Source organism: Pelobates fuscus, chromosome 9 (genome assembly GCF_036172605.1).
Source record: "Pelobates fuscus isolate aPelFus1 chromosome 9, aPelFus1.pri, whole genome shotgun sequence".
NCBI classification, from domain to species: domain Eukaryota; kingdom Metazoa; phylum Chordata; class Amphibia; order Anura; family Pelobatidae; genus Pelobates; species Pelobates fuscus.
In genome coordinates this window covers 105,328,373-105,351,877 of record NC_086325.1, presented here as the reverse complement: position 1 = coordinate 105,351,877, position 23,505 = coordinate 105,328,373, and the positions used below count along the sequence as shown (strand labels likewise).

The 23,505-nt window shown below is 39.5% G+C and overlaps 1 protein-coding gene across 1 annotated transcript in view; it reads left to right on the top strand.

The window, feature by feature from the left end:
* Nucleotides 1-23,165, top strand: part of SCAI (suppressor of cancer cell invasion) — a 134,243-nt gene extending 111,078 nt beyond the window's left edge. Inside the window, exons 10-17 of the mRNA XM_063432269.1 lie at nt 933-1,034; nt 2,517-2,595; nt 5,663-5,762; nt 13,079-13,160; nt 17,067-17,139; nt 19,222-19,395; nt 21,509-21,609; nt 22,309-23,165. Coding sequence (XP_063288339.1) covers nt 933-1,034; nt 2,517-2,595; nt 5,663-5,762; nt 13,079-13,160; nt 17,067-17,139; nt 19,222-19,395; nt 21,509-21,609; nt 22,309-22,455 — 858 coding nt within the window. The 3' untranslated portion in view covers nt 22,456-23,165. The remainder of the gene's footprint in view (nt 1-932; nt 1,035-2,516; nt 2,596-5,662; nt 5,763-13,078; nt 13,161-17,066; nt 17,140-19,221; nt 19,396-21,508; nt 21,610-22,308) is intronic.
* Nucleotides 23,166-23,505: the final 340 nt, after the last annotated feature.

The window sequence follows — 23,505 nt, the reverse complement described above, 5'->3', positions numbered from 1 at the left end:
GCGTCAGGGGCTGGATGGATTGCTATCATCGAAGGAAAAATGAATTCCCAAGTTTATCAAGACATTTTGCAGGAGAACTTAAGGCATCTGTCTACCAGCTGAAGCTCAACAGAAGATGGGTGTTGCAACAGGACAATGACCCAAAGCATAGAAGTAAATCAACAACAGAATGGCTTAAAAAGAAGAAAATACGCCTTCTGAAGTGGCCCAGTCAGAGTCCTGACCTCAACCCGATTGAGATGCTGTGGCATGACCTCAAGAAAGCGATTCACACCAGACATCCCAAGAATATTGCTGAACTGAAATAGTTCTGTAAAGAGGAATGGTCAAGAATTACTCCTGAGCGTTGTGCACGTCTGATCTGCAACTACAGGAAACGTTTGGTTGAAGTTATTGCTGCCAAAGGAGGTTCAACCAGTTATTAAATCCAAGGATTCACATACTTTTTCCACCTGCACTGTGAATGTTTACATGGTGTGTTCAATAAAAACATGGCAACATTTCATTCTTTATGTGTTATTAGTTTAAGCAGACTGTGATTGTCTATTGTTGTGACTTAGATGATGATCAGATCACATTTTATGACCAATTTGTGCAGAAATCCATATTATTCCAAAGAGTTCACATACTTTTTCTTGCAACTGTATATTTGATTAGGGATGAGTATGCATTTAGATGCTGTGTTTTACATTTATGTGGGTTTGTTCTATTCCAAAGAACAAAGCCACATAAATGTATGTTTCATAGATCAAAATAGTTCTACATCTTTTTTATGTGTATATGCTGTTTCTGCCATATTTTAAGCTACACTTTGAGTCATGTATTGAAAACATATCCAAGTATCTATAAATGCCCAGAATATATTGTAACTTAGTTTAATGCACACTATAAATATGGCATTGTTACCAACTGAAAGATCGGCCATTTTCTAGGACCCAGGGGAGAAGCCGACAAAAAGGGAGAACCCGCATAAGTATCTCCTGTACAAGCCAACGTTTAGTCAACTGTACACCTTCCTAGCAGCATCTTTCAAGGTCAGTACCTTTATGGATCAGATGTCATAAATAATCATATCTATTGTGTAATGATTCAGGCAATTGTTGGTTCTGAGTGTTCTTACATAGGTTTTGGTAATCAAAAGGTAATTTTCACATTCATCTAATCGTTTATGTGCTTACATACACCTACAATTTATATAAAACAAATTTGTGTATGTATCTGTCTCCTATAAGAAATTGAATTAGACCTGGACCTATAAGATCTGATTCTATAGTCACCCATCTTTGAACCCCAACAGGCACATGCTATTCCTGGACTAGCATGCAAATTGCTGTCGGCATAGTAAGTGGTGTAAAAATTTAAGAAGGGATGTTATTTTTACTCCATGGATGTGTCCAACCCGTGTAATCACATTCCTTTCCCTGTTCCCCGGAGCAAACTAGTGCAATGCATAAGCAAGATAATTACTGAAAGGGTACAGCTCTGATGCTGTTAATGTCTGATGCTTATGCATTATTTTAGAAGAACAGCCAAAAATGCATGTAGATCATAACAACAAAGTGAGCATTTGAAAAGATGCTCCAGATTGGAAGGTTTGAGTTGTACTTTGTAGTAGTAATGCATTGCAAAAAAAATTTTTTTTTTAAATGTACAAATAAAGCCATTGACCTCTGTACTTCTATTTTTTGCTGCAAATTTGAGAGTGGCCGTGTTGGTTACACCATAACACCTCAAGTAGCAATAGGTATATTCCTTGTAATGGTTTGTAAGAGGTCTTTAGCATTTAAAGAAAGCAGCTTGAAATTCATAAATGAAAGTTGCTTTTTACATGAATGGGACCCGCAGACTGGAAGACGACCAAATTGCCAACAGACTCACTGCCCCAGTGTTGATAATTCCACAGGTTCACTTCCAGTCAGCAGTGGACATAGAAAGTTGGGAGTCTCATTGTATGAGCAATGACACTGATTACCTGTGTGCTGGATGAAAACTCGTGTATCTTAAATATTAAAGATGTATTTTTTTTTTTTTTTAATATACATTTTATTTTTACAGTTTAGTGGCTCATTAATATTTATATAATTTTTTTCAATAATGTATATGTGAAACATATTTGAGCGATAAATCTGATCGAGGGAAAGATCTGAACAGCAAGCCATGTCAAGATTCATTAGTTTTCAATGATAAATTAGAGTTGAAAACCCATGAGTCCCACATTGCAGTGCTCATTTCATTGACCTTTGCAGTTTCACAAACTCCATCTAGACTTTTCTGTCGTTGATCTGCATTCATTTTTAAACAATATCAAAGTTTTTCCTTACACTGCGGAAAAATTACGTGTCAAATACTTCAAACTCCTGAGTTATGGAGTAATTACATGTTGTAGGGAACAGTTAAGTTTTTTTTATTCTACAGCAAATGCAAAGCACCTGAAGATTGTCACTGCAAGAGTAGCAGTACGTGGAAGTGATAGTTTTACGATGACTGTTGTGACACATTTATTCTCCTTAATATAGGAGCTGCCTGCAAACAGCGCCCTCCTGATCTACCTGTCTGCTACTGGTGTCTTCCCAACAGGTCGTTCTGACTATGAAGGTACGATAAAGGAATGCTCCCTGTCATGCACAGGGCTCCAATTCTCTTTATTCCATGCTGCTGTGATGTGTGTGTCACTGCTGGAGTAGCCTGCCCTGCATGGCATGCATAGGGTTTTCTACTCCTGTGATGCTGGCCCTCCAGCAGTGCAGCCACTAACAAAACATGTGTTATCCTCTCATAGTTGCCATTTTCATCTGTTCCATCCATTGCACGAACATAAACTTTCTCGAACTCTCAGAATCCCCACCTAACAGATTTTAAACCTAGAGGACAACTGTCATCAAACTTTTATTTCTCACTTTTGAAAAGCTTATTACATTTAAAAATTATATTGTTTTTAAAGGGGCACTATAGTCACAAAAACAACTTTAGCTTGATGAAACAGTTTTAGTGTATAGACCATGCATCTGCAGTCTCACTCCTTAGTTATCTGCCACTTAAGAGTTAAATCACTTTGTTTCTATTTATGCAGCCAGAGTCACACCTCCCCTGGCTTTAACTGACACAGCCTACATGAAAACAAAATGGTTTCATTTTCAATCAAATGTAAACTACTTTGAAAGTGTTTATCTCCTGCATTGTAAATTGAACTTTAATTACATGCAGGAAGCTCCTGCAGGGCGTAGAAAGCTATTATCACAGCAGGAGATAGTAATTCTAAATTAAACAGAATTTGCAATGCAGGAAGTGTAAACATTAGATTACTCTTTACAGGAAGTGTTTACGAAGGCTGTGTAAGAAACATTAAGGGAGGTGTGCCTAGGGCTGCATAAACAAAGTAAATTAACTCCTAATTGGAGAATATTGTGCAGTGATAATGCAGGAGCATGATCTATACACTAAAACACTAAAAAGCTTTATTATGCCAAAGTTGTTTTGGTGATTATAGTTTCCCTTTAAATAATATATATTCTTTTATTTTTTAATTCTTTATTTGTAGAACATTTTACTTTTTATCTGGCTGAGAAGCTGTTAGGTCAGACTAACTGCTGCTCTACCTAACATTCCTGTTAAAAGTAATACACTTTTTTAAAAAAATGGAAAGTTAAAATTTGAGGATAGATGTCCTTTAATCTTTATGTAATAATATGTATCCTTAACCAGTCACCAGTTGTCCGTCCACTAGAGTTTCTTCCTTTAATGTTGTCGATTCTATCAATCTGGCAGTTTGCTGCTCTGTACATATCAGAAGCTCCCTTGTGTTCTCCTTAATGGAGTTCAAGTTCTTGTTTCGATACCTATTTATAATAGCAAATGAATCTGGGATTTGGCCCTCTGAATACTGGCAATGTCCAAGAGACCACCTTTTTTTTTTGTTTTTTTGTGCTCTCATAGTATTCTGCATTTTTACCAACATGGCACAGACTCCCCCTCTGCAAATCTCCATAGTATGTACTAGGCAATGATTATTTTAAACACATAAAATACAGCATCTCTGGACATTTGGTGATTCGGGAATAGTCTGTAGGACTGTGTTCAGCACAAGTCTTCAGACCATTAATCATATAGTGTGTCACAAAAAATACAGCATTAAGGGCTGCGGATGGATTACATTCTCTTGCTTATAATAATTTCAGACACTGAAGTTGAAATCCCGATACCAAACACCACATTCATAAGTCACTGCCTATCAGCTGGATTAAACATGCATTCCTTTATCTGAAGCATGCATTTCCATTGCCAAGCTCCTGTGTGCATGGCTAAGCATGGATTCTGGCAGGCACAGAGCAAGTAAGGAATTTCTAGTTTGCTACAGTAAGGAAACCTGCGCACAAAATACCAACTGATCCATACTTCTAACTGGGCAGTTAATATTCTGGGCAACTGCAAGCTTATGCCAAATGTTTCGATTTTGTGAAATAATGAATTTGTTATATCTGTTCCCGTCCTCTGTGGTTTTTCTTTTTCCTTACTTTGTTGTCTTACTCTCTGTGAACTTTTGTGTGTGCTTATAATTGTGATTAAACACAATGCCTTTGTTTTAAAATAATCACACTCTTGGATTTACAAATTTCATTTATCCTTATTAGTATAAACAAAATACAAATGTTCTGCATCTCCTGGCCGATTCAAATGTTCTATGAATCCTTGCTGAGATTTAAGTCAGCGTTTGAATGGTAAATCACGGCTCCCTGTTGTTTCTCAACTGTTTCCCATCATACCTTACTGGTGGCTAGTTCTTCAACACCAGGGATGTTGACATTAGCGATCAGAAATCAAACATGGGTTTTGTGTTTATTTGTTGGTGTTTTGTTTTTGCTTGTGGATTTATAGAATAAAGAACAAACATGCATTTACATATAACAACAACTGTTATCATAAACTTTAAAAACAAGCTGGAAGACATTTGTGGGTGCAATTCTTTTGTACAGAACTGTCATATTTTGTGTTATAGCTCCTTTGTCTATTAATTTTATTTTTTTTACACACATCTTAATACCTTTTTTCAGTGTGTCTTCTGACTTAAACTTGCTTCATGGGACAATCATCTTTAAGATGTTTTTCGTTGGAAGCACAACTTATTTATGAACTTGCACCATTTGAACAGAATTTTGAGATGCCCCGCACTTGTGCAGGATTCATGAATAAGTGCTAGCTCTCAGTTGTGTATCATGTTGTACTTCAGGTTGGAGAAGTAGTGCTTTTAATCAAAAAAGATGGACTCTCCCATAGAGCAAGAGCAAAACAGGACATGCCATGAAAAAGAGGTATTGACTGATATGTATGCATGACAAAATAACACTCAATGACTGCTGCACAGTCATTGATTGTGATTAGTGCAAGTTGTCGTTCCTTGAATGGTGCTCCTGACTTTTATGCATTTAAATTTTACACATGTTAGTATGACTTCTGTGTTTATGGTGACTTAGGCATAAACTATAACCTTGCTTTTAATGTAGACTCCCAAGTTCTGTATAGGAATTCCACTGGTTTAGGAGATGGCATGTTATCAAGATTCACATTTACGTAGAATGTCAGCCAGCACAAGTCAAAATGTGATTCAGAGGCTGCTTTTTGCAGGAAAGTTTCAAGCTGAAGGTGCCTTGTTGCTGCCTCACTGCAGGTCCATATGATTTTGGAGGCGTTCTCACCAACAGTAATCGTGACGTTGTGAACGGGGATGCTTTGCACAAGAGGAATCAGACTTATAAAGAAATGCACTGGTGAGGGAAACAGTATTTCATATGTATTTGTGTGCACTCCTGTGAGGGTGCTATAGCATTTCTATAGGGTGTTTTGGGTCTTCATTGGTTATATTTAAAGGATACTATAGACACCAAAACAACTTTATCTTAATGAAACAGTTTTGTGTATAGATCATGCCCCTGCAGTCTTACTGCTCCATTATATGCCATTTAGGAGTTAAATCAATGTGATTATAGAGCACCATTCACACCTCTCTGCATGTGACTTACACAGTTTTCCTAAACACTTCCTGTAAAGAGAGATCTGATGTTTACACTTTGTTTATTGCACAGTCTGTTTAATTTAGAATTTCCAATCACCTACTCTGTTAATGACTAGAGCTTGCATGAGCTTCCTGTGTGTGATTACATTTTAATTTTTTAATTTACAGAGTTAGGAATAGAGCAATTTAAGATCTGATTAAAAATGTTTTTTTCAAATTTAATGTAGGCTGTGTCAGGTGTGGGTAGGGCAGCAAAGACAGAAACAAAAATTATTTATCTCCTTTAATGTCAGAGAACTGAGCAGTGAGACTGCAGGAGCATGATCTATACACCCAAACTGCTTCATTAAGCTGAAGTTGTTTTGATGCCTATAGAATCCATTTGAATCTGTTTTTGTGTGTGCTTAATTTGGCTCTGTACACTAGCATATATACATGGATGTTACTGACCCACATGCCAGTATTCATGTTACTGGTCTGTGTACTTAATACATGTGCATTATGACACTTACAAATCAAAAGACTCAAATAGAAATCCACCTTATTAGTGTGCAAATTCCGCTCTTTATGGCTATTTTAGAAATAGCATTATCATACTTTCTGAAATAGACACAATAACAGGAAATTAAAACCCCTATGCTTTTAATGCATTATTTAAAGAATGAAGAAAGATAATGACAAAAATACATTAAAATCATTTTTTATAAAAAAAGATACTTTGATTTAAAAAAGTTTAACATTGCAATACTTGCACAGACAGATCAGTCCCAAACCAAGAAGAGATTCAATAGCCTCACATTTTTGGATTATTTTTTAATTTTCTTATCCAATAAATCTCTGGTTGGAAGCACATTAAGACTGCTCAAATAAATAAAGGCCACATTAGGTTTTCCAGGTTTTCCTAAAGGGGGATAAAGAACAGGGAAGGAGTCATAGTTACCGTATTTACTCGAATCTAATGCGCACCTCAATTTTTGAACCCTGGAAGCTGAAAAATGTTTTGGCTGGCGAATGTAATGTGCATTTATTAAAGAAGATCCTACTATACAACATTGTGCTACAATGAAAATGTTTATTGCCGGGGGGCGGGGCCGGACCGCCATGCTGAGCGGACGCACCGAGGAGTAGCTCCTGAAAAGCTACTCCGTTTTAGCCCTTAAAACACCGGCAAAACTTTTACCTGACCACCGACAGCTGTGCACCGGTGTAACTTAACGACCCCGGTCCCGAGGAGAGGCTTGCCGCGAGGTTTTAGTCCCTCGGTGGGGTGATCCCCGTCGCACAGGATGGAGACCGCCCGGGCGGTGAGCTGGGTGGACGGCCGCTGCCCAGTTATCCTGCCCACCAGCGATGCGGCAGAACCGAGAGGCTAGGCGGGTCCGGCCCTGTTTCCCCCCCCCCCCCCCCCCCGCTGGGCCGGCGGGAGTGATCCCGGCCCCCACCCTGTGACCCAAAGAAGCGCTTTGGAACCAGCAGAAACCCGCTCTCAAGATGGCGGAGACCGCATGGCGCGCAACGTCGGTCCTAGTCTGATGCAGATGGCAAACTCTGCCTGAATAAGACCCGGTAAACCATGGAAGAGCAGCATTGATATCCTCAACATCAAAGGGCTCAGCTCAAAGATGAGAAGAGGCAGCAAGGCCTTGGACTACCTTACCACGCAGCTCAGCCTCCCACAGGGGCCCGACAGCTTAATAAACCTAAATTGGGACTCTCCCCTCATTCAAGACAGACACCAGCAGGGAGTAGAAATGCCCCAAGAAGCAACCATCGCCTCCTTATTTGGACGCCCAAAGGGGCCAAAACTATAGCCAAAATCACCAAACCTCCCGTATCACTGTCACAGGCAACACAACGCACAGATGGGCCACTCAGCACGCCGAAGCGGACCCTTGCCCGGCTGACATGGGGTGGACATTTTCAGCGAACGAAGTAACATTTAAATGTTGAAACTGCTTTTATGTCCTGCTTTATATGCTCAAGTTACTCATATCTTAGCACTGGCACGATGTGTAACCATTTACTCACCGCCTAGGCGGAAAAGTGAAATGTATTACTGTTTGTTGCTCAGCCTAGTAAGAGCTAACTGATACTATCTTAAACTTAGATTGTATGCCTCAAACTTGTTCCTCAGCTTTGTCTCTCCTCTACCTACCTTTTCAACAAGCACAACCTTCAATAATTTGCATACTGCTAACGTTGATTGCATGCTTACTTACTATGTAAAAATGTGCAGCTTAAACCTGTCATGACAATGCCTACGTTGATAAGCCTGGAACTGCTGTCGTGGCACAACAGGCCTGCTTGTAACCCATAATGCACAACAAAAATAAAGAATTTAAAAAAAAAATGTTTATTGCCATATACCATAGTAACATTGATGGTATATCAATTTTGGTGTTACATGTTAAGTCAATTCTCTCTTAAGCCCTCTTTCAAGAACAAAATTTGCCTGTGTGAATTCGCCAAAATGTGTCTGTTTGAATTCACCTGTATGAATTCGCTGGAAAAATTCGAATTTTGCCCCGAATGTAATGCACCATTGAATCTAATGTGCATTCAAATTTTGGAAACTTTATTTTCCATTAGATTCGAGTAAATACGGTAATTGTTTTACAGGCATATTTTCCAAATCAAACAAAGTTGTCATGTCACACAGTTTGCCTTCCTTAATCCTGATCACCCAACTGCCTTGTCTTCCAATGTAATTTGGTCTGATGGAAAGTATTGAAAAGTACATGTTGAAATGCGTACTCACAAAATGTTGAATTATTTTACTGCATTTTAAGTCCATACGTGATTGTATCTTCAGTGTTATCAGCAAAAATCAGCAGGGTTTTATGAAGCACAGGTCATGTCAAACTAACTTGTTTGCATTCTTTAGATCAGGGTGTTGCAGTGGATGTGATGTATCTGGATTTTGCCAAGGCGTTTGATACAGTTCCACACAATAGATTAGTGTTCAAACTCAAGGAAATCGGTCTAGATGAAAATGCTTGTTCTTGGGAAAAACATTGGCTTAAAAATAGAGTACAAAGAGTTGTCATTAATGGTACATTTTCAAGCTGGACAGAGGTGGCAAGTGGTGTCCCTCAGGGTTCTGTTCTTGGACCCCTTCTATTTAACATGTTTATAAATGATCTTGAAAAAAGCATTGAAAGTCATGTTTCAGTGTTTGCAGATGATACAAAACTCTGTAAAGTAATATGTGAGCAAAATATTACTTTGCTGCAGAGGGATTTAGATAGACTGGGGAACTGGGCGCTCAAATGGCAGATTAAATTTAATGTTGAAAAATGCAAAGTTATGCACTTCGGAGTAAAGAATGCACAAGCAAAATATACCCTTAACGGAAGCGAATTAGAGATACCAGCACACGAAAAGGACTTGAGAATTGTTGTAGACCACAAACTATGCAACAATGTGCAATGTCAATCAGCAGTGGCTAAGGTCAGTAAGGTATTGTCATGCATGAAAAAGGGCATTCATTCTCCATTTTGCCTCTTTAGAAATCACTGGTTAGACCACATCTTCAATATGCTGTGCAGTTTTGGGCACCTGTTCTAAAGGATATTATGGCACTAGAAAAAGTGCAGAGGCGGGCTACAAAATTAATAAAAGGAATGGAAAATATCAGCTATGAAGAAAGGTTAACAAATTTAAACCTATTTAGTTTAAAAAAAACGTCGCCTGAGAGGGGATATGATAACATTATACAAATATATTCGGGGCCAATACAAACCATTGTGTGGAAATCTATTCACAAACCGGACTTTACACAGGACACGAGGTCATTCGTTTAGACTGGAAGACAATTTCGTCTAAGGCAAAGAAACGTTTTTTGTTTTTTTTACTCTAAGAACAATAAAGATGTGGAATTCTCTGCCTGAAGAAGTGGTTTTATCAGAGTCCATACAGATGTTCAAACAGCAACTAGATGCATTCTTGCAAAAACAGAATATTCAAGGATATAATTTTTCACTGTAGGGTAATAGCTTCTTGATCCAAGGATTAATCTGACTGCCATTCTGGGGTCAAACAGGAATTATTTTCCTAGTTTGTTGCAAAATTGAAAGGGCCTCAAACTGTTTTTGGGTTGTTGTTTTTTTTTTTGCATTCTTTGGGACCAACAGCAAAAAACAAATGTGAGGAAGGCTGAACTTGATGGACGCAAGTCTCTTTTCAGCTATGTAACTATGTGTCCGGTATATGGACAGCCTGTCTTTCTGGCACTGGCATGCCAAATGACCTGCCCCCTTCTTGGGCAGGGAAATTGTCTGTGACACGATTTGCTTTGCATCTACACTCAGCCCTCTATCTCCAAATATTAGACCTACTCAATTTGGCAGATCTGGCAGGGCTCAATTAACACAGAACTCTCCAGTACGAATTAATGAATAGATTAAATTCCCGTTCGCATGCCCAAGTGTTTAACTGGGCATGCGCAGGAAATTCACAGCACTATTTAGTGTGGGCAGATGACGTGTCCCACAGGGACTTCATCTACCCACACAAAGATGGCGATGCCCAGGACCTAGGTCCAGACAGAAAATAAAGAATAAAAATAGGTAATATGGGGGGCTATGGGGCATTTGTGGGTGGCTAGAGGGACAATTAGATGTAGTGGAGTTGGGAGGGGGGATTAAAAGATTCAGACATGGCAGTACCGCTTTAATCCCCCCTTCCTCCCAATTTATTTTGCTGCTCATTCTACCAAGTTCATACAGCTGATACATGGTTCTTAACCTGTTGTGATTACCCATAACATGTTGTGATTACTACCCATATGTAGTGCAGATATATATTCTTGCATCAAGAAATTATGACTCATACGCATAAGTGTACTGAAGATCTCATTTTAGGAGATCTAGGACAATTTGCAACAAAAAAGCTACTTTTTTATATACTTTGAAGGACATAATGAAAAGGTACAGAGTCAAAAGAACATGGCACTTCTCAATTTATATTACACACAGCAATAAAGTACTAACATAACAGAAAAACCAAAGATAAAGTAGGGGGAGAATCTGGCAAGGTGGGTGGGGGGCATTGCAATGTCATTATGTCAAATACACAGCAGTTTAGTCCCATTATGTGACTCTGTAGTTAAGCTATGGATCCCACACTTTTCAGGAGGAGGTATTGCTAACTATAGCAGTAATTTATCCACAAGGAAATTATCCTCCACCTTTAGAACAACCTCCTGTATGGAGGAAACACTGCCTTGAGCCAAATAGCCTCCCACACTCTACTGTCAGCCAGAGTAATTTCTTAATCAAGCTTTTGAGATTAGAGGCAGAAGCTCTTCTATAGGTCAGGAAAGGACACATGCCCGAGGATTCATATCAAGGTCTTGAACTCACCGTCAGTAAGATAGGACTGTCCCACCACATGTGAAGGCAGATTATTATTATTATTATATTATTTATAGAGCGCCGTCAAATTCCGCAGCGCTTTACAATGGGTGGACGAACAGACATGTAGTTGTAACCAGACACGTTGGACACACAGGAACAGAGGGGTTGAGGGCCCTGCTCATTGAGCTTACATGCTAGAGGGAGTGGGGTAAAATTACACAAAAGGTAAGCATAGTATTAGACTAGTGACAGTTGCAGAAGAGGAATCAGTTGGGAGCTATTAAGAGTTTAATTGATACGCTTTTATGAAGAAGTGGGTTTTTAATGATTTTTTGAAGGAGTGGAGACTGGGTGAGCATCTAACGGAGGAGGGAAGCGAGTTCCACAGGAACGGTGCAGCCCTCGAGAAGTCTTGAAGGCGAGCATCAGAGGTGGGAGTACGGACAGAAGATAGACGTAAGTCTTCAGCAGATCGTAAGGGCCTAGACGGGACATACTTGTGTATAAGGGAGGATAGATAGGTGGGAGCAGCATTATGTAGAGATTTGAACCAGAACCAGAATTTTAAATTGAGCTCTATATTTTATCGGAAGCCAATGTAGGGACTGACAGAAGGGTGAGGCATGGGAGGTGCGGGCGGACAGGAAGATGAGCCTCGCCGCCGCATTCATTATGGACTGTAACGGCGCAAGTTGGGAGCACGTAAGACCACTGAGAAGCGGATTACAGTAGTCAAGGCGAGAAAGTACAGTGGAATGGACCAACACCTTAGTCGCATCTGGCGTTAAGTAGGGGCGGATGCGCGCAATGTTTTTGAGATGGAAATGACAGGATTTGGCGATAGAGTGAACATGAGGCTTGAAGGAGAGGTCTGGGTGAAAGAGAACACCTAGGCAGCGAGCCTGCGTGGTGGAGCTGATGGTAGCACCATTGACTTGGAGGGAGACAGACACAGGAGTAACAACACTTGAGGGAGGAAAGACCAGAATTTCCGTTTTGGTCAAGTTTAGTTTAAGGAAGTGGGCAGCCATCCAGTTAGAAACAGCAGAGAGGCAGTCAGAGACACTAGTCAAGAGGGACGGGGAGCGATCAGAAGAGGACAGGTAGATTTGCGTGTCATCTGCATAGAAATGATATTGGAAGCCAAAGGAGCTAATGAGTTTATTAAGTGATGCAGTATAGATGGAGAACAGTAGGGGACCAAGGACTGAACCTTGAGGGACACCAACAGAGAGGAGTTGGGGAGAAGAAGCAGAGCCAGAGAAAGAAACACTGAAAGAGGCAGATACCACATATAAATCTCAGTTGATGTGTCTTCTGCATTTTTTAAAATTAATAATTTAAAAAAAAATCTACAAAGTATTGTAAAATTCAGAGGTATGTATTAAATAAAGACTATGAATAGAGTTCAAACTACTTTTTTATATATATATAATGTTCCATTAATTATGAGGTGTCCTGTTGTGTTGTCAAAAACACCTATTGCATGAAGTTTTAAGTGGTAGGATTCCACAGTACCACAACAGTGCATGGAAGCCTATATAGGTTCTATTGGTTCTTTTCAACACTTTCTCATAGCAACTGCCTTTCTCTAAAGACAATAGGACCCCAATTAAATGCCTGTTTAAGCAGATTACTGCTGTTTAAGGTAAGGTCATCAGACTGGCATAGATGTGTTGCCTTACATGTACCCTAATTATTTTGTTCTTTACAGCCTCCATCCAGGCGATCTCTACCCATTCACCAGGAAACCCTTATTTGTCATTGTGGACTCTTCCAACAGTGTGGCCTATAAGGTATTGCAGCATGTTTCTTTGCAAATGATAATAGTGAGCATGAGGTCATGACTAAAAATTAACTAATTAGGAATCCAGCTAGGTAGTTCAGACTTACAGACTCCCATACCTTAAAGGACCTAAAAAATTAAGTGTGTATATGTGTGTGTATAATACATACGCTATATGACAAAAGTATTGGGACACCTGACCGTTTTAACAACAGAGACTTTTCTGACATTGCATTCTAATTACATAGACATTAATATAGTAGTTGGTCCACCCTTTGCAGCTAGAACAGCTTCCACTCTTCTGGGAAGGCTTTTCACCGAATTTTGAAGTGTTTCTGTGGGAATCTTTGTCCCTTCATCCAGTAGAGCATTTGTGTGATCAGTCACTGATGTTGGACGAGAAGGCCTCACTCGCAGTCTCCGTTCCAGTTCATCCCAAAGATGTTCCATGGGGTTGAGGTCAGGGCTCTGCAGGCCAGTCAAGTTCTTCCACACCAAACTCATCCAACCATGTCTTTATGGACCTTGCTTTGTGTACTGGGGCACAGTAATGCTGGAATAGAAAAGGGCCTTCCCCAAACTGTTTCCAAAAAGCTGGAAGCATAGCATTGCCTAAAATACCTTGTTATGCTGAAGCATCAAGAGTTCCATCCACTGGAAATTAAGGTGCCTAGCCCAACCCTTGAAAAACAGCCCTATACCATTATCCCTCCTCCACCAAACTTTACAGTTGGCACAATTCAGCCAGGCAGGTAACGTAATCCTGGCAACAGCCAAACCCAAATGTGCCTATCAGACTACCAAACAGAAAAGCGTGATTCGACACTCCGCAGAACATGTTTCCATTGCTTCAGAGTCCAGTGGCGGCATGCTTTACACCACTCTATCTGACACTTAACATAGTACTTGGTGATGTGGGGCTTGCGTGCAGCTGCTCGCCCATGGAAACCCATTCCACAAAGCTCCTGCCACACAATTCCTGTGCTGATATTAATGCTAGTGGACGTTTGGAACTCTTAAGCTGTGGAATCAGCCGAACGTTGATGACTTTTACACACCATGCACTTTGTGACCCCGCTCTGTGACTTAACATGGTCTTCTGCTTAGTGGCTGAGTTGCTGCTGTTCCTAAATGCTTCCACTTTCCAGTAACACTATCTACAGTTGACTGTGGGAATGTATAGAAAAGATAAAATATCACAAACTGACTCATTGCAAAGATGGCATCTTATCACATTACCACACTTGAATTCTCAGAGATATTCAGAACAGCCTGTTTTTTTGTAAATGTAGACTGTATGGCTTGGTGCTTGCTTTTATACACCTGTGGCAATAAGCCTGATTGAAACACCTGAATTAAATAATTAAGAGGTATGTCCCAATACTTTTGTCAATATAGTGTGTGTGTGTGTTTGTTGTTGCTATTATGTTATCAGCGTTATAAATAATCCTCTAAGGATTTACTGTACAAGTACAAGGTGTTTGGGGTTGAAAAAATACATATTGGTGCTCAATTTCTCAATGTTTGTTTGTTATGGGTTTCTTGTTCTTACAAAAAAAATAAAAAAAAATAAACTATGGACACATGGAGGAGGAGCCATACTGTTTTGGGTAGTTCTGTAGTGAGAATAATGCTTTTGCATGCAAATTATGTTCCCATCATTCTGTGATAATTGATGTCAGCCTTGAAAGCATGCTTAATGGGCCTCTCTTTTTGGAAGTACTGAAAATAGTGCTGAAAATGTAAATTAAATATCATCCAGACGCACCAAAGCAAATTTAGCTTAATTAAGTGATTTTGGTGTGTAGTCTGATTTCTCAAATACACCTTAAATAAAATAATTTTTATTTATTTAGCAAAGTCAATGACAAAATACACATTGTAATTGGTGTGCACCTATACAGTATGTGTGTGCGTATATAGGTATACATAATATACATTTTGTACTGAGGTCTAGTTTTGTTTCTAACCCTTTGTTGTCACTGAAGAGTTAAGGCAAGATATTACAATGAAATGTAAGAGGCTTGCAGCCGTTACAGCTTCCTGTTTTGGGCACCAAACCGCTAGTTAGATGGTATTGTCTGGGGTGAAACTTTCCACAGCTGTGACACCAACTGCTCCTAGCAGCCTCGCCTCCTGCCCTACTTGTATTTAACGTGACAGACATGGAGGTTTGCCAATTTAGCAACTTTACATTCATTACAGCAGGCATGGATCAGAGTCTGGCAGGTCCCAGTAGATAATGGAATAAGTTGTTTTACAGGCATACAAAAATCAACTACTGATGGGTTTCTTTATTACTAAGTATTTATTCCTTTTTGCAAGCGTTTTAATAATCTGTCATATAAAAATATGATCGCAAGTAATACAATTTCACAGTGTTCATTATAATATTTCTCTGTGCTGAAATCCAGCGTGAATTTTAAATGCATACGTTTCGTGTAAAATCATTTGGTATGTTCCTTGAAGTACAAGCATGCTGCAAACGTCCCGATTTTCAAAAGAAAAGGCTTATTTTGCTTTTTATTTCTTCATTTAAAATTGAACAAAAAAGGGGTGCACACTGGCCAGATAGGAGTATGCCTGCTTGTTATGTGCCAATGTGGCACTTCATCAATTTAAATCCTGGAGACTTAGTCAGTGAAGATTCTTTACTCTCTGCCATTTAAATCTCTTTATTTGTAGGTCCTTTTTCTTCTTTTCAAAGAACCACTGAAGTCATCCAGACCACATCTTGTCCGTTAAGTGGTCTGGGTGCAGTTTTGCAGAATGTTGACATTGCAGGGTTAAATAAATCTCTACTGGCTGTCTTCATGACAGCCACCAGAGGTGATTCCTATGCCAGGACCAAGTAAAACTGGGTCCTGAAATGCATTGCTGCTGATAGCGGCATTTCATTGGAGGAGAACAGCACTTGTCCTGCATGCCTATCTGCTTCTCTATGGCATGCTGACATCTTTGTAGGTGGAGCGTGCTTCTCCTGCAGGGCTCAGAAAACTAGGTAAATAGCTTTTAAACTTATTTTTTTAATTTCTAAGGTCTTTTAAAAGAGCATAAAATTTCATCTCTACAATGTGCTAGCAGTTTTTCTAGCAAATATGTGGATTAGGATAAAAAAAAATAATTTTAATATTTTTTGTCCCACCTTTTTTAACTAGTTCCTGGCATAGACTCTAGGCTGAATAATTAATTTATCAAGGAGAGCAGTAAAGACCACCCACAGGCAGTACTGATCTCCACCCATAGCAACCAGAGTGCACATACTGTGGTTTCTATGGTACCTCCTTAGCCAGCACTGTAAGTTCTGGTTAGGGAGTATAGGATTAGGTGGCTGACACAACTTTTTTCAGTAGCATGCAGGCAACGAAGCCAGCCTGTTCGTGTCCATCGAGGGGGATTGCCTTACTTGGTAAGTGTCACCAAGCAGAGAAAATCTGTGATTACTGCAAGAGAGCATGGGCAAATCAGATGTTGGTGTTACTAAAGTGTAACAACCACCTCTGTAACAAGATTGCTGTAGGGGAACGGAGTGTCAGGTAAGTCAGTATAGATTCCCTATAAGTTGGTAACCATAAGATCTTGACCTTAAATGCAGTTTAATATTATTCAGTAGACTAGATTGTATGTCAGTCCCTGGATTTGTTTTTAAAGAAACACTCCAAGTAACCAAACAACCACTACAGCTTGCATTAGTGGTTATGGTGCCCTCCCCGAGCATTTTGTCAAAATCTAATTATTACAATTCCCCCTAACCTCCCCTTCCCAGGGAGGGCTAATTGTAAATCCTGAATTCACTTGCATTATCCATGTAACCATGTGTTTGACAAAAGAACATCTGGAGCTTAGAAATCTAAATTAGAGGAATAATTCAAATTTTATTACAGTACAATTAATTGTGTTTCTGTTTGTTTTTTAGAATTTTACCAATTTGTTTGGCCAGCCTCTGGTTTGCTTGCTTTCTCCTACGGCGTATCCAAAGGCTTTGCAAGGTACGGCGTTTTATATTGTATTTCACAACGTGTAAGCTAGTGTCTGGTCATTTAATTCAGATAGCCTTTCGTGTGTCTCTGCCTCTAGTTTTGAATTTTGTTCGCACAGAAGGGGTTCTGATATATAATTCCATGGAACACACAGTTCTTATACGTCTAGATATAAGGGCAGTAGGCCAGTGTATTCTCGAGGGTCGGAATATCATAGGAAAATAAGTGTGAGGAATATATAAAAATGAGAGCTGTATAGTGAATTGTTTGTATACTGCTAGCTTCTTACAGCTTTTTGCTTTTTCTCCAATCACTGATCTCTATAGGAACCTGAAGTTAAACAAGGCATGATTTAATATGGTCTCTGCTCCAAACACAACACAACACAATAGCTCCTGCTCCACCTTGGGAGCACGTTATTGCCAGTTCTGTAATAGAACTTAAATTTTGTAGGGATGTAAGAATGGAATAGTATCATTTGACTTATTAATCTGGCTATTAACCCCTTAAGGACCAAACTTCTGGAATAAAAGGGAATCATGACATGTCACACACGTCATGTGTCCTTAAGGGGTTAAACAGGAATGGCAATTCCTTTTTTTTTTTTTTTTTTTTTTTTTTTGGACCGATATCCCTGACAAGGATTTTAAGATTTCCTTAAATGGACACATTTCATCTCATTAAATTGGTTATAGTGCTTGGAGTCCTGTGGTGCTGTTTCAATTCAGTGTATATTTATTTTTGACATTCTTTATTTTAGGTGTGCTTAGTTAGTCATACAAACTTACATAGGCCGTTATATTACGTATAGTCACAAATATAGCAGAGAACGTCATAAGTGATACAGCACTTTTTATATTAATGAAACAAGATAAACTATGGTAGTTCAGATCACTCTAGGTAAATAATAATGCCACTGGGAGCAAACCGCAAAATAAAAAAAGTAAAAGTAAAGTAACTACTAATAAGAAACGGAGTGGCTATTGCAGGTAAAAGCTTATCCAATGCCCACCAGGCAAAATTTACGTCATCATGAGTAAGGTGACCCAAGGCCCCTGAAAAGTTGCCCCACCCGCCCCAAAATTTTATACAATCAAGCAAATTTTTCTCACAAGTTCAACCTCAGTCAGCGATCAGAACAGGAACCCAGGGTCTGTTATTGTGGGTAACCCAAGGAAGTGAGCCATACCTGTGGAGTTGTCTCTGTCTGCATTGTGGCCTAGGTGAGTATTGGTTAAAATCGGGCCTATGGTACTGATGCGTCCGCCTTAGCCTCCTACTCGAACCAACTGTGGAGTGTGTTTGTTTCCTGGAGTTGTAGGCCCTCGGGACTTGGAGCATACGCCTTAGCTTTCCTCCCTGCTTCAGTTCAGGTGGTATCTCAGTAAAGCTGTCCACAGCAGGTCAGAGCATATTAGAAGTCCAGTGGTTGTAGGCAAGCGGCTTCCATTTGTGCTTGAACTCTTCACATGTAGTAGTAATTGTGAGTCACTTAAAGGCCAGATTAATTAGCTCCACATCGTAGGCCTGGATCGCAGATGCATGTGTGACTTTAGGCCGCATTGCAGTGGCCACCTTGGGAAGTAAGCCTCGGCAGCCTAGTCTCTCAGCAGGGATTGGTACTGCTCTCCAGGGAGATCCGGTTGACCTCACCGGTCCAAAAGGGTAGGGGGTTCAACAACAAGCTGGAGCCAGTAAAGGCAAAGGATTGTTTGCCTTCCATTCAGTGTTAAATCGTCATTATTATTTTTTTTTCGCAATTTATCATTATATGAGGGTCCTCAACCCATCAATGCCCAGACCCACCCAAAGTGCTTGGATCCTCAAAGCACTTCCTTCTAGCCATGCCAGCTCATACCAACAATGGCAGCTGTGACAGACTGAAAGCAGTTAGCTGACACTTTCACCACTGCCTTTTCCTGCAGCAGTTATGCAGTTTAAAAAAACATTTAATCAAACTATTTATAATAATCTGAAAAGAAAAAAAGGTCAGTGTTTCTGAGCAAAACATGATTTGGATTAGACAACACACTATTTGGGCTCCACATCATCACACATGTGCATCTTGATTTTTTTTTCTTCTTTTTATAGATCACTCACAACGTGGTAGTCTCTTTACCTTGTTCCTGAACAACCCGCTCATGGCCTTTCTCTTCATCTCTGGTTTGTCAAGCATGCGCAAAGGACTGTGGGATAAGTGTCAAGCTCACCTCCAAAAAATCAACAGAGACATTGCTCAACTTCTGACACACTCTCGATCCATAGGTAAAGATTGTTTATTTTATTTTAATTTTTTTAAAGATTGAGGTGTTGTTTGTTCAATTGTTCCAATATAGCACTCTTACCCAGAGAACTTTACATTATTTATCCACTGTGGCGAAACCAACCTCGCCACTGGGCCCTGGAGAAGCCTGTTTGCCCACCTCCTACCTGCTGACTATGGCCCCTGGGTTATTTGGGGCATATTGTATTTTATTGTGCGACTGCTGGCCCTTTAAGCACAGGGAATGGTATTTTATTGTACTGCTGCTGGCCCTTTAAGAACTGTCTGGGGACATATTGAGACTTTGGGTAACAATACCCTTTAAGACTATGGCCCCTGAAAACATATGGACTTTTATTGGGTGTGTATGGCCCTTTAAGAACCGTCTGGGGACATCTTATAACTGTGGTGAACAATGCTCCTTTAAGACTATGTCCCCAGACCTGTAAAATAACTTGCCCCTGGCTCTCTCCCACTTGGTTCAGTAAATAGGGCTTACTGAACCAAGTACCACACAGGCGGACCACCCAGAAGTTAAAGTGTGCAGGCAATTTACCTCCCAGGCTGTGAGGTTACTGCAGGGTAATTGCCGACCGCTGGGTGGCCTCAGTTCGTGCAAACGAACACGTGGCGGCGGCCATCTTTGTTCATTCAGATGCGGTCAGCGGTGTATGCTAAAGATTCTGTGGAACTGAAATCGGCTACACATTTTACCGAACACCGCTGACCCTTACCTTCTCCATCATTTCGTTTTTCAGCTCCAGAGACTAAGTCCCGTTCGAAATGGGACTTAGTCGTTTTTCGGCATGAAATTGACCGACCGCACACCCCAAATCTATGGAACTGTTTTGGGCAGGAAAATGTGCTTGCGGTCGGTCATAAAGGGACCTCCAGCTAACTTTTGATCCAGTGGAGGGATTTGGCTGATTTTTGGAAGGGTTTATGTTTATATTGAGGGTTTATATTAAGGGTTTATATTGATTCCAAATATGTAATTGTTATGAATATTAGATGTATGGTTTTAAAGTTATAGCACATGTATAAAAACTGTATTTTCCCTGGCTGTAATAATTATGTTAACTGGTTATCTGAGGGGAGGGAACCTGGGGGTTTTAACCATTATGCTATTGGTTGTTTTGTCCCTCCCTGTGGGCGGTCCTGTATTCTCAACACTCGTAATAAAAGCCAGGCTGGATGTGCCAGTCCAGAGTTCCTGGTTTAACCCTCAAAGTGAAGTGTCGTCTCATTATTGGGGGAAGGATTGATTGCATGCTGTTCCAGTTGACTGCTAGGAGTGTAAGCCTATTCGTATGGTTCCTATTCAACGGTCTGCAGCATTCATATGCTTGAGAAGATTCGTATGCTTCTCTGATACGGTGATTGTGGTGTCTGCCACAGTGCTTGGAGTCCTCAGGAAGTGCTAGGAGCATCCTTTAACGGAGGTACTCAGTCGGGGTGCCAGGCGATCCGTTACATCCACTAATCACACAAAATTGAGCCATTAAATATTGGAACAAGAAGAGTTTCTGACTGTGGTTAATTATCTAAAATCTGTAGCACTCCACATGTAACCGTGGTATCTCCACATTCATGCTTACTGTACTTTCATGCGTGTAAATATATGACATTATCTCAGTTGTTATTATTTCGTCTTATTTTCTCTGTATTATGGCTTTAAGTGTGAAGGATGCATGTGTGCAAGCTATACACTTAAATGTATCTATTTGTTTTTATTTTTTTAAAGTGGTTAGGTGAAACTTGCATTAGTCATCCCAAAATTTTTAATTTAAAAAAAAAATAAAAAATAATAATTCCATGGAACCTAGTAAAATGTAAAAAAAAAAAAAAAAGTAATAATGGAATAATTTAGAATGCATCAGTACTGGGAAGTATGAATTTTATTCAAATCAGTTTTGATCTGTAATGTAATAATTGTCTGCCTTCTTGTTAAAGTGTTTATGGCTTTATGCAATCCCTAGATATCTCGGAGGTGGGGAGGGGAAAGCATCTTACAAAGATTCAGTGCCTTATAATACAGCACTGTATTTGCTCGTTGTTGTTTAGAAGCATAGACTGTTATATTTGAAATATTTTAAAGGGTTTTCTCTCCCACAGATCAAGCTTTCCTCCAGTTTTTTGGTGACGAATTCTTACGTTTGCTTCTTACGCGTTTCATATTTTGTTCAGCGACTTTAAGGATGCACAAGAGTTTTAGGGTAAGCTGACAATTCTATTTAATTATAAATGGGTTATGTGCGCAGTACCTTATTTTAAGATGGGCTTAAACCCAGCTTGCCAACTCAAAAGTCAATTTTCAATCCATATTTTTCTGCACCAGAAATAAGTGCTATACTTGAAGGCTTACATGTCTCCTTTTCTGTAGTCATCACATCAATAACTATAAGTAGTACTAGCTTAGTGGAATAAAAAGCACTAGAATGCACAATAGTACACATTTCTGTCATTTATTTTGTTTCAATACATTGTGAATAGATTCGAAAAGATTCCATATTTATTGTAATTTATTCACTTGTGTAAGAACAATTCTGCATTTCCTTCTCGTACATTCTGTGCTGCACCTGCTTGAAATCTTGTATTGACCTGGTGTCTGTATTTCTTGTCTTTTTGTTGGGTTCCTTTTATTTGAGAACAAGTTAAATGTATTGGTGATTAGCTGATACTCAAATTGCTGACTTGGGGAAGCCATGAAAAAATGTTGACAAAAACGGTATATATTTTTTTTGTCATGTTTAAAATGTCACTTGTTTAAAAGGTTACTTACCATATGTCAGCTAAAAGTATAACATAACTTCAGTGCAAATCTACTATATTGATAACATATTTTTCTAAAAATTAAAAAATACCTGCTCAGACCGTATTCCAGATACTAATTACATCTGCATTTCATGTAACAGGAAACTAGGAATTATCCAGAAACGTACCCTCCTCTGCCACGGGATGAGATGATAGAAAACCTTCACCTTCAGAAACAGATTTTGGAATTGGCCTCAATACTGGATGTCCGAAACCTGTTCTTCGAGACTACAATGGATGAATACTAAAATTAGCACCTGTTTTACTTGAACATTTTGTGCTTTTAAAGCCACAGAGTCTCAAAGGTGCATTTTTATAAGGCAAATCCACCATACAGATACAGAGTACTTGACCTTTTTACTTTGTTTGTTTTAAGCCTTGATCGTAGAGCAAGCACCTCTGGGAGAGAGATGGTACGGAGGAGTAGGTTGTCTGTCTGCACTTTCCCCGCCCCTCTATGGTCCGTAGTGTGGCACCTAGCACTTGTGTTTTTGCTTGTAGGGCAAAAGCCCTTGCTTCCTGCGCATGATGTTTTCTGTGTTCTATCCTGGAATAACAATCCCCTAGCATGGAAAGTCTCCTTTGTGCAAACATAGGAGCACTGTGAAGAGATAATAAACTCCAGAACAATGTCTGTAATACAGGATTCTGTTTAAGGCATTAATCCCCACACATGCAATCAAAGGCAGTCTGCAATCTAGCTATGCTGAGTTTTTGGGAAAGGGGGAGTTGTTTATTTGTTTTTACATTTTCACATTGTTGAATAGCACCAATAATAGTGGTTTACGGTACTTTGCGAATCTTGCATAAGCATAATGAAATTGGAGATAGGAATTCAGTGATAAGCTTTATTCATTTTCTTATTTCATTCTTTTCCTTATTCCCAAAAAGGTCTAATTTTCATCTAGCAGTCGATGTACCAAAGACATCAGACTTTGAGTACATGCTTTAACCCCTTAAGGACACATGACATGTGTGACATGTCATGATTCCCTTTTATTCCAGAAGTTTGGTCCTTAAGGGGTTAATCACTCACAGACCTTGCAAAGGTTTACGTGACCTATGACCTTGTTATATGTTGAAGTCCTGTTCTTACCGTGTCATGTAAAGCACATTGTATTGCAGTGCCTTATTTTGCGCTTGAGTTGATTTTAACCCTTTCATTGGATCTGGAACACATTATAACACAGTATAACTTATTTCATTCCAAGCACCAAATGGGTTACAAACCAAATTACCTTTTTTTGTGTTTTTAACAAGGTTAAGCATTTTGTAATCTATATGAGTGAAACACCAAT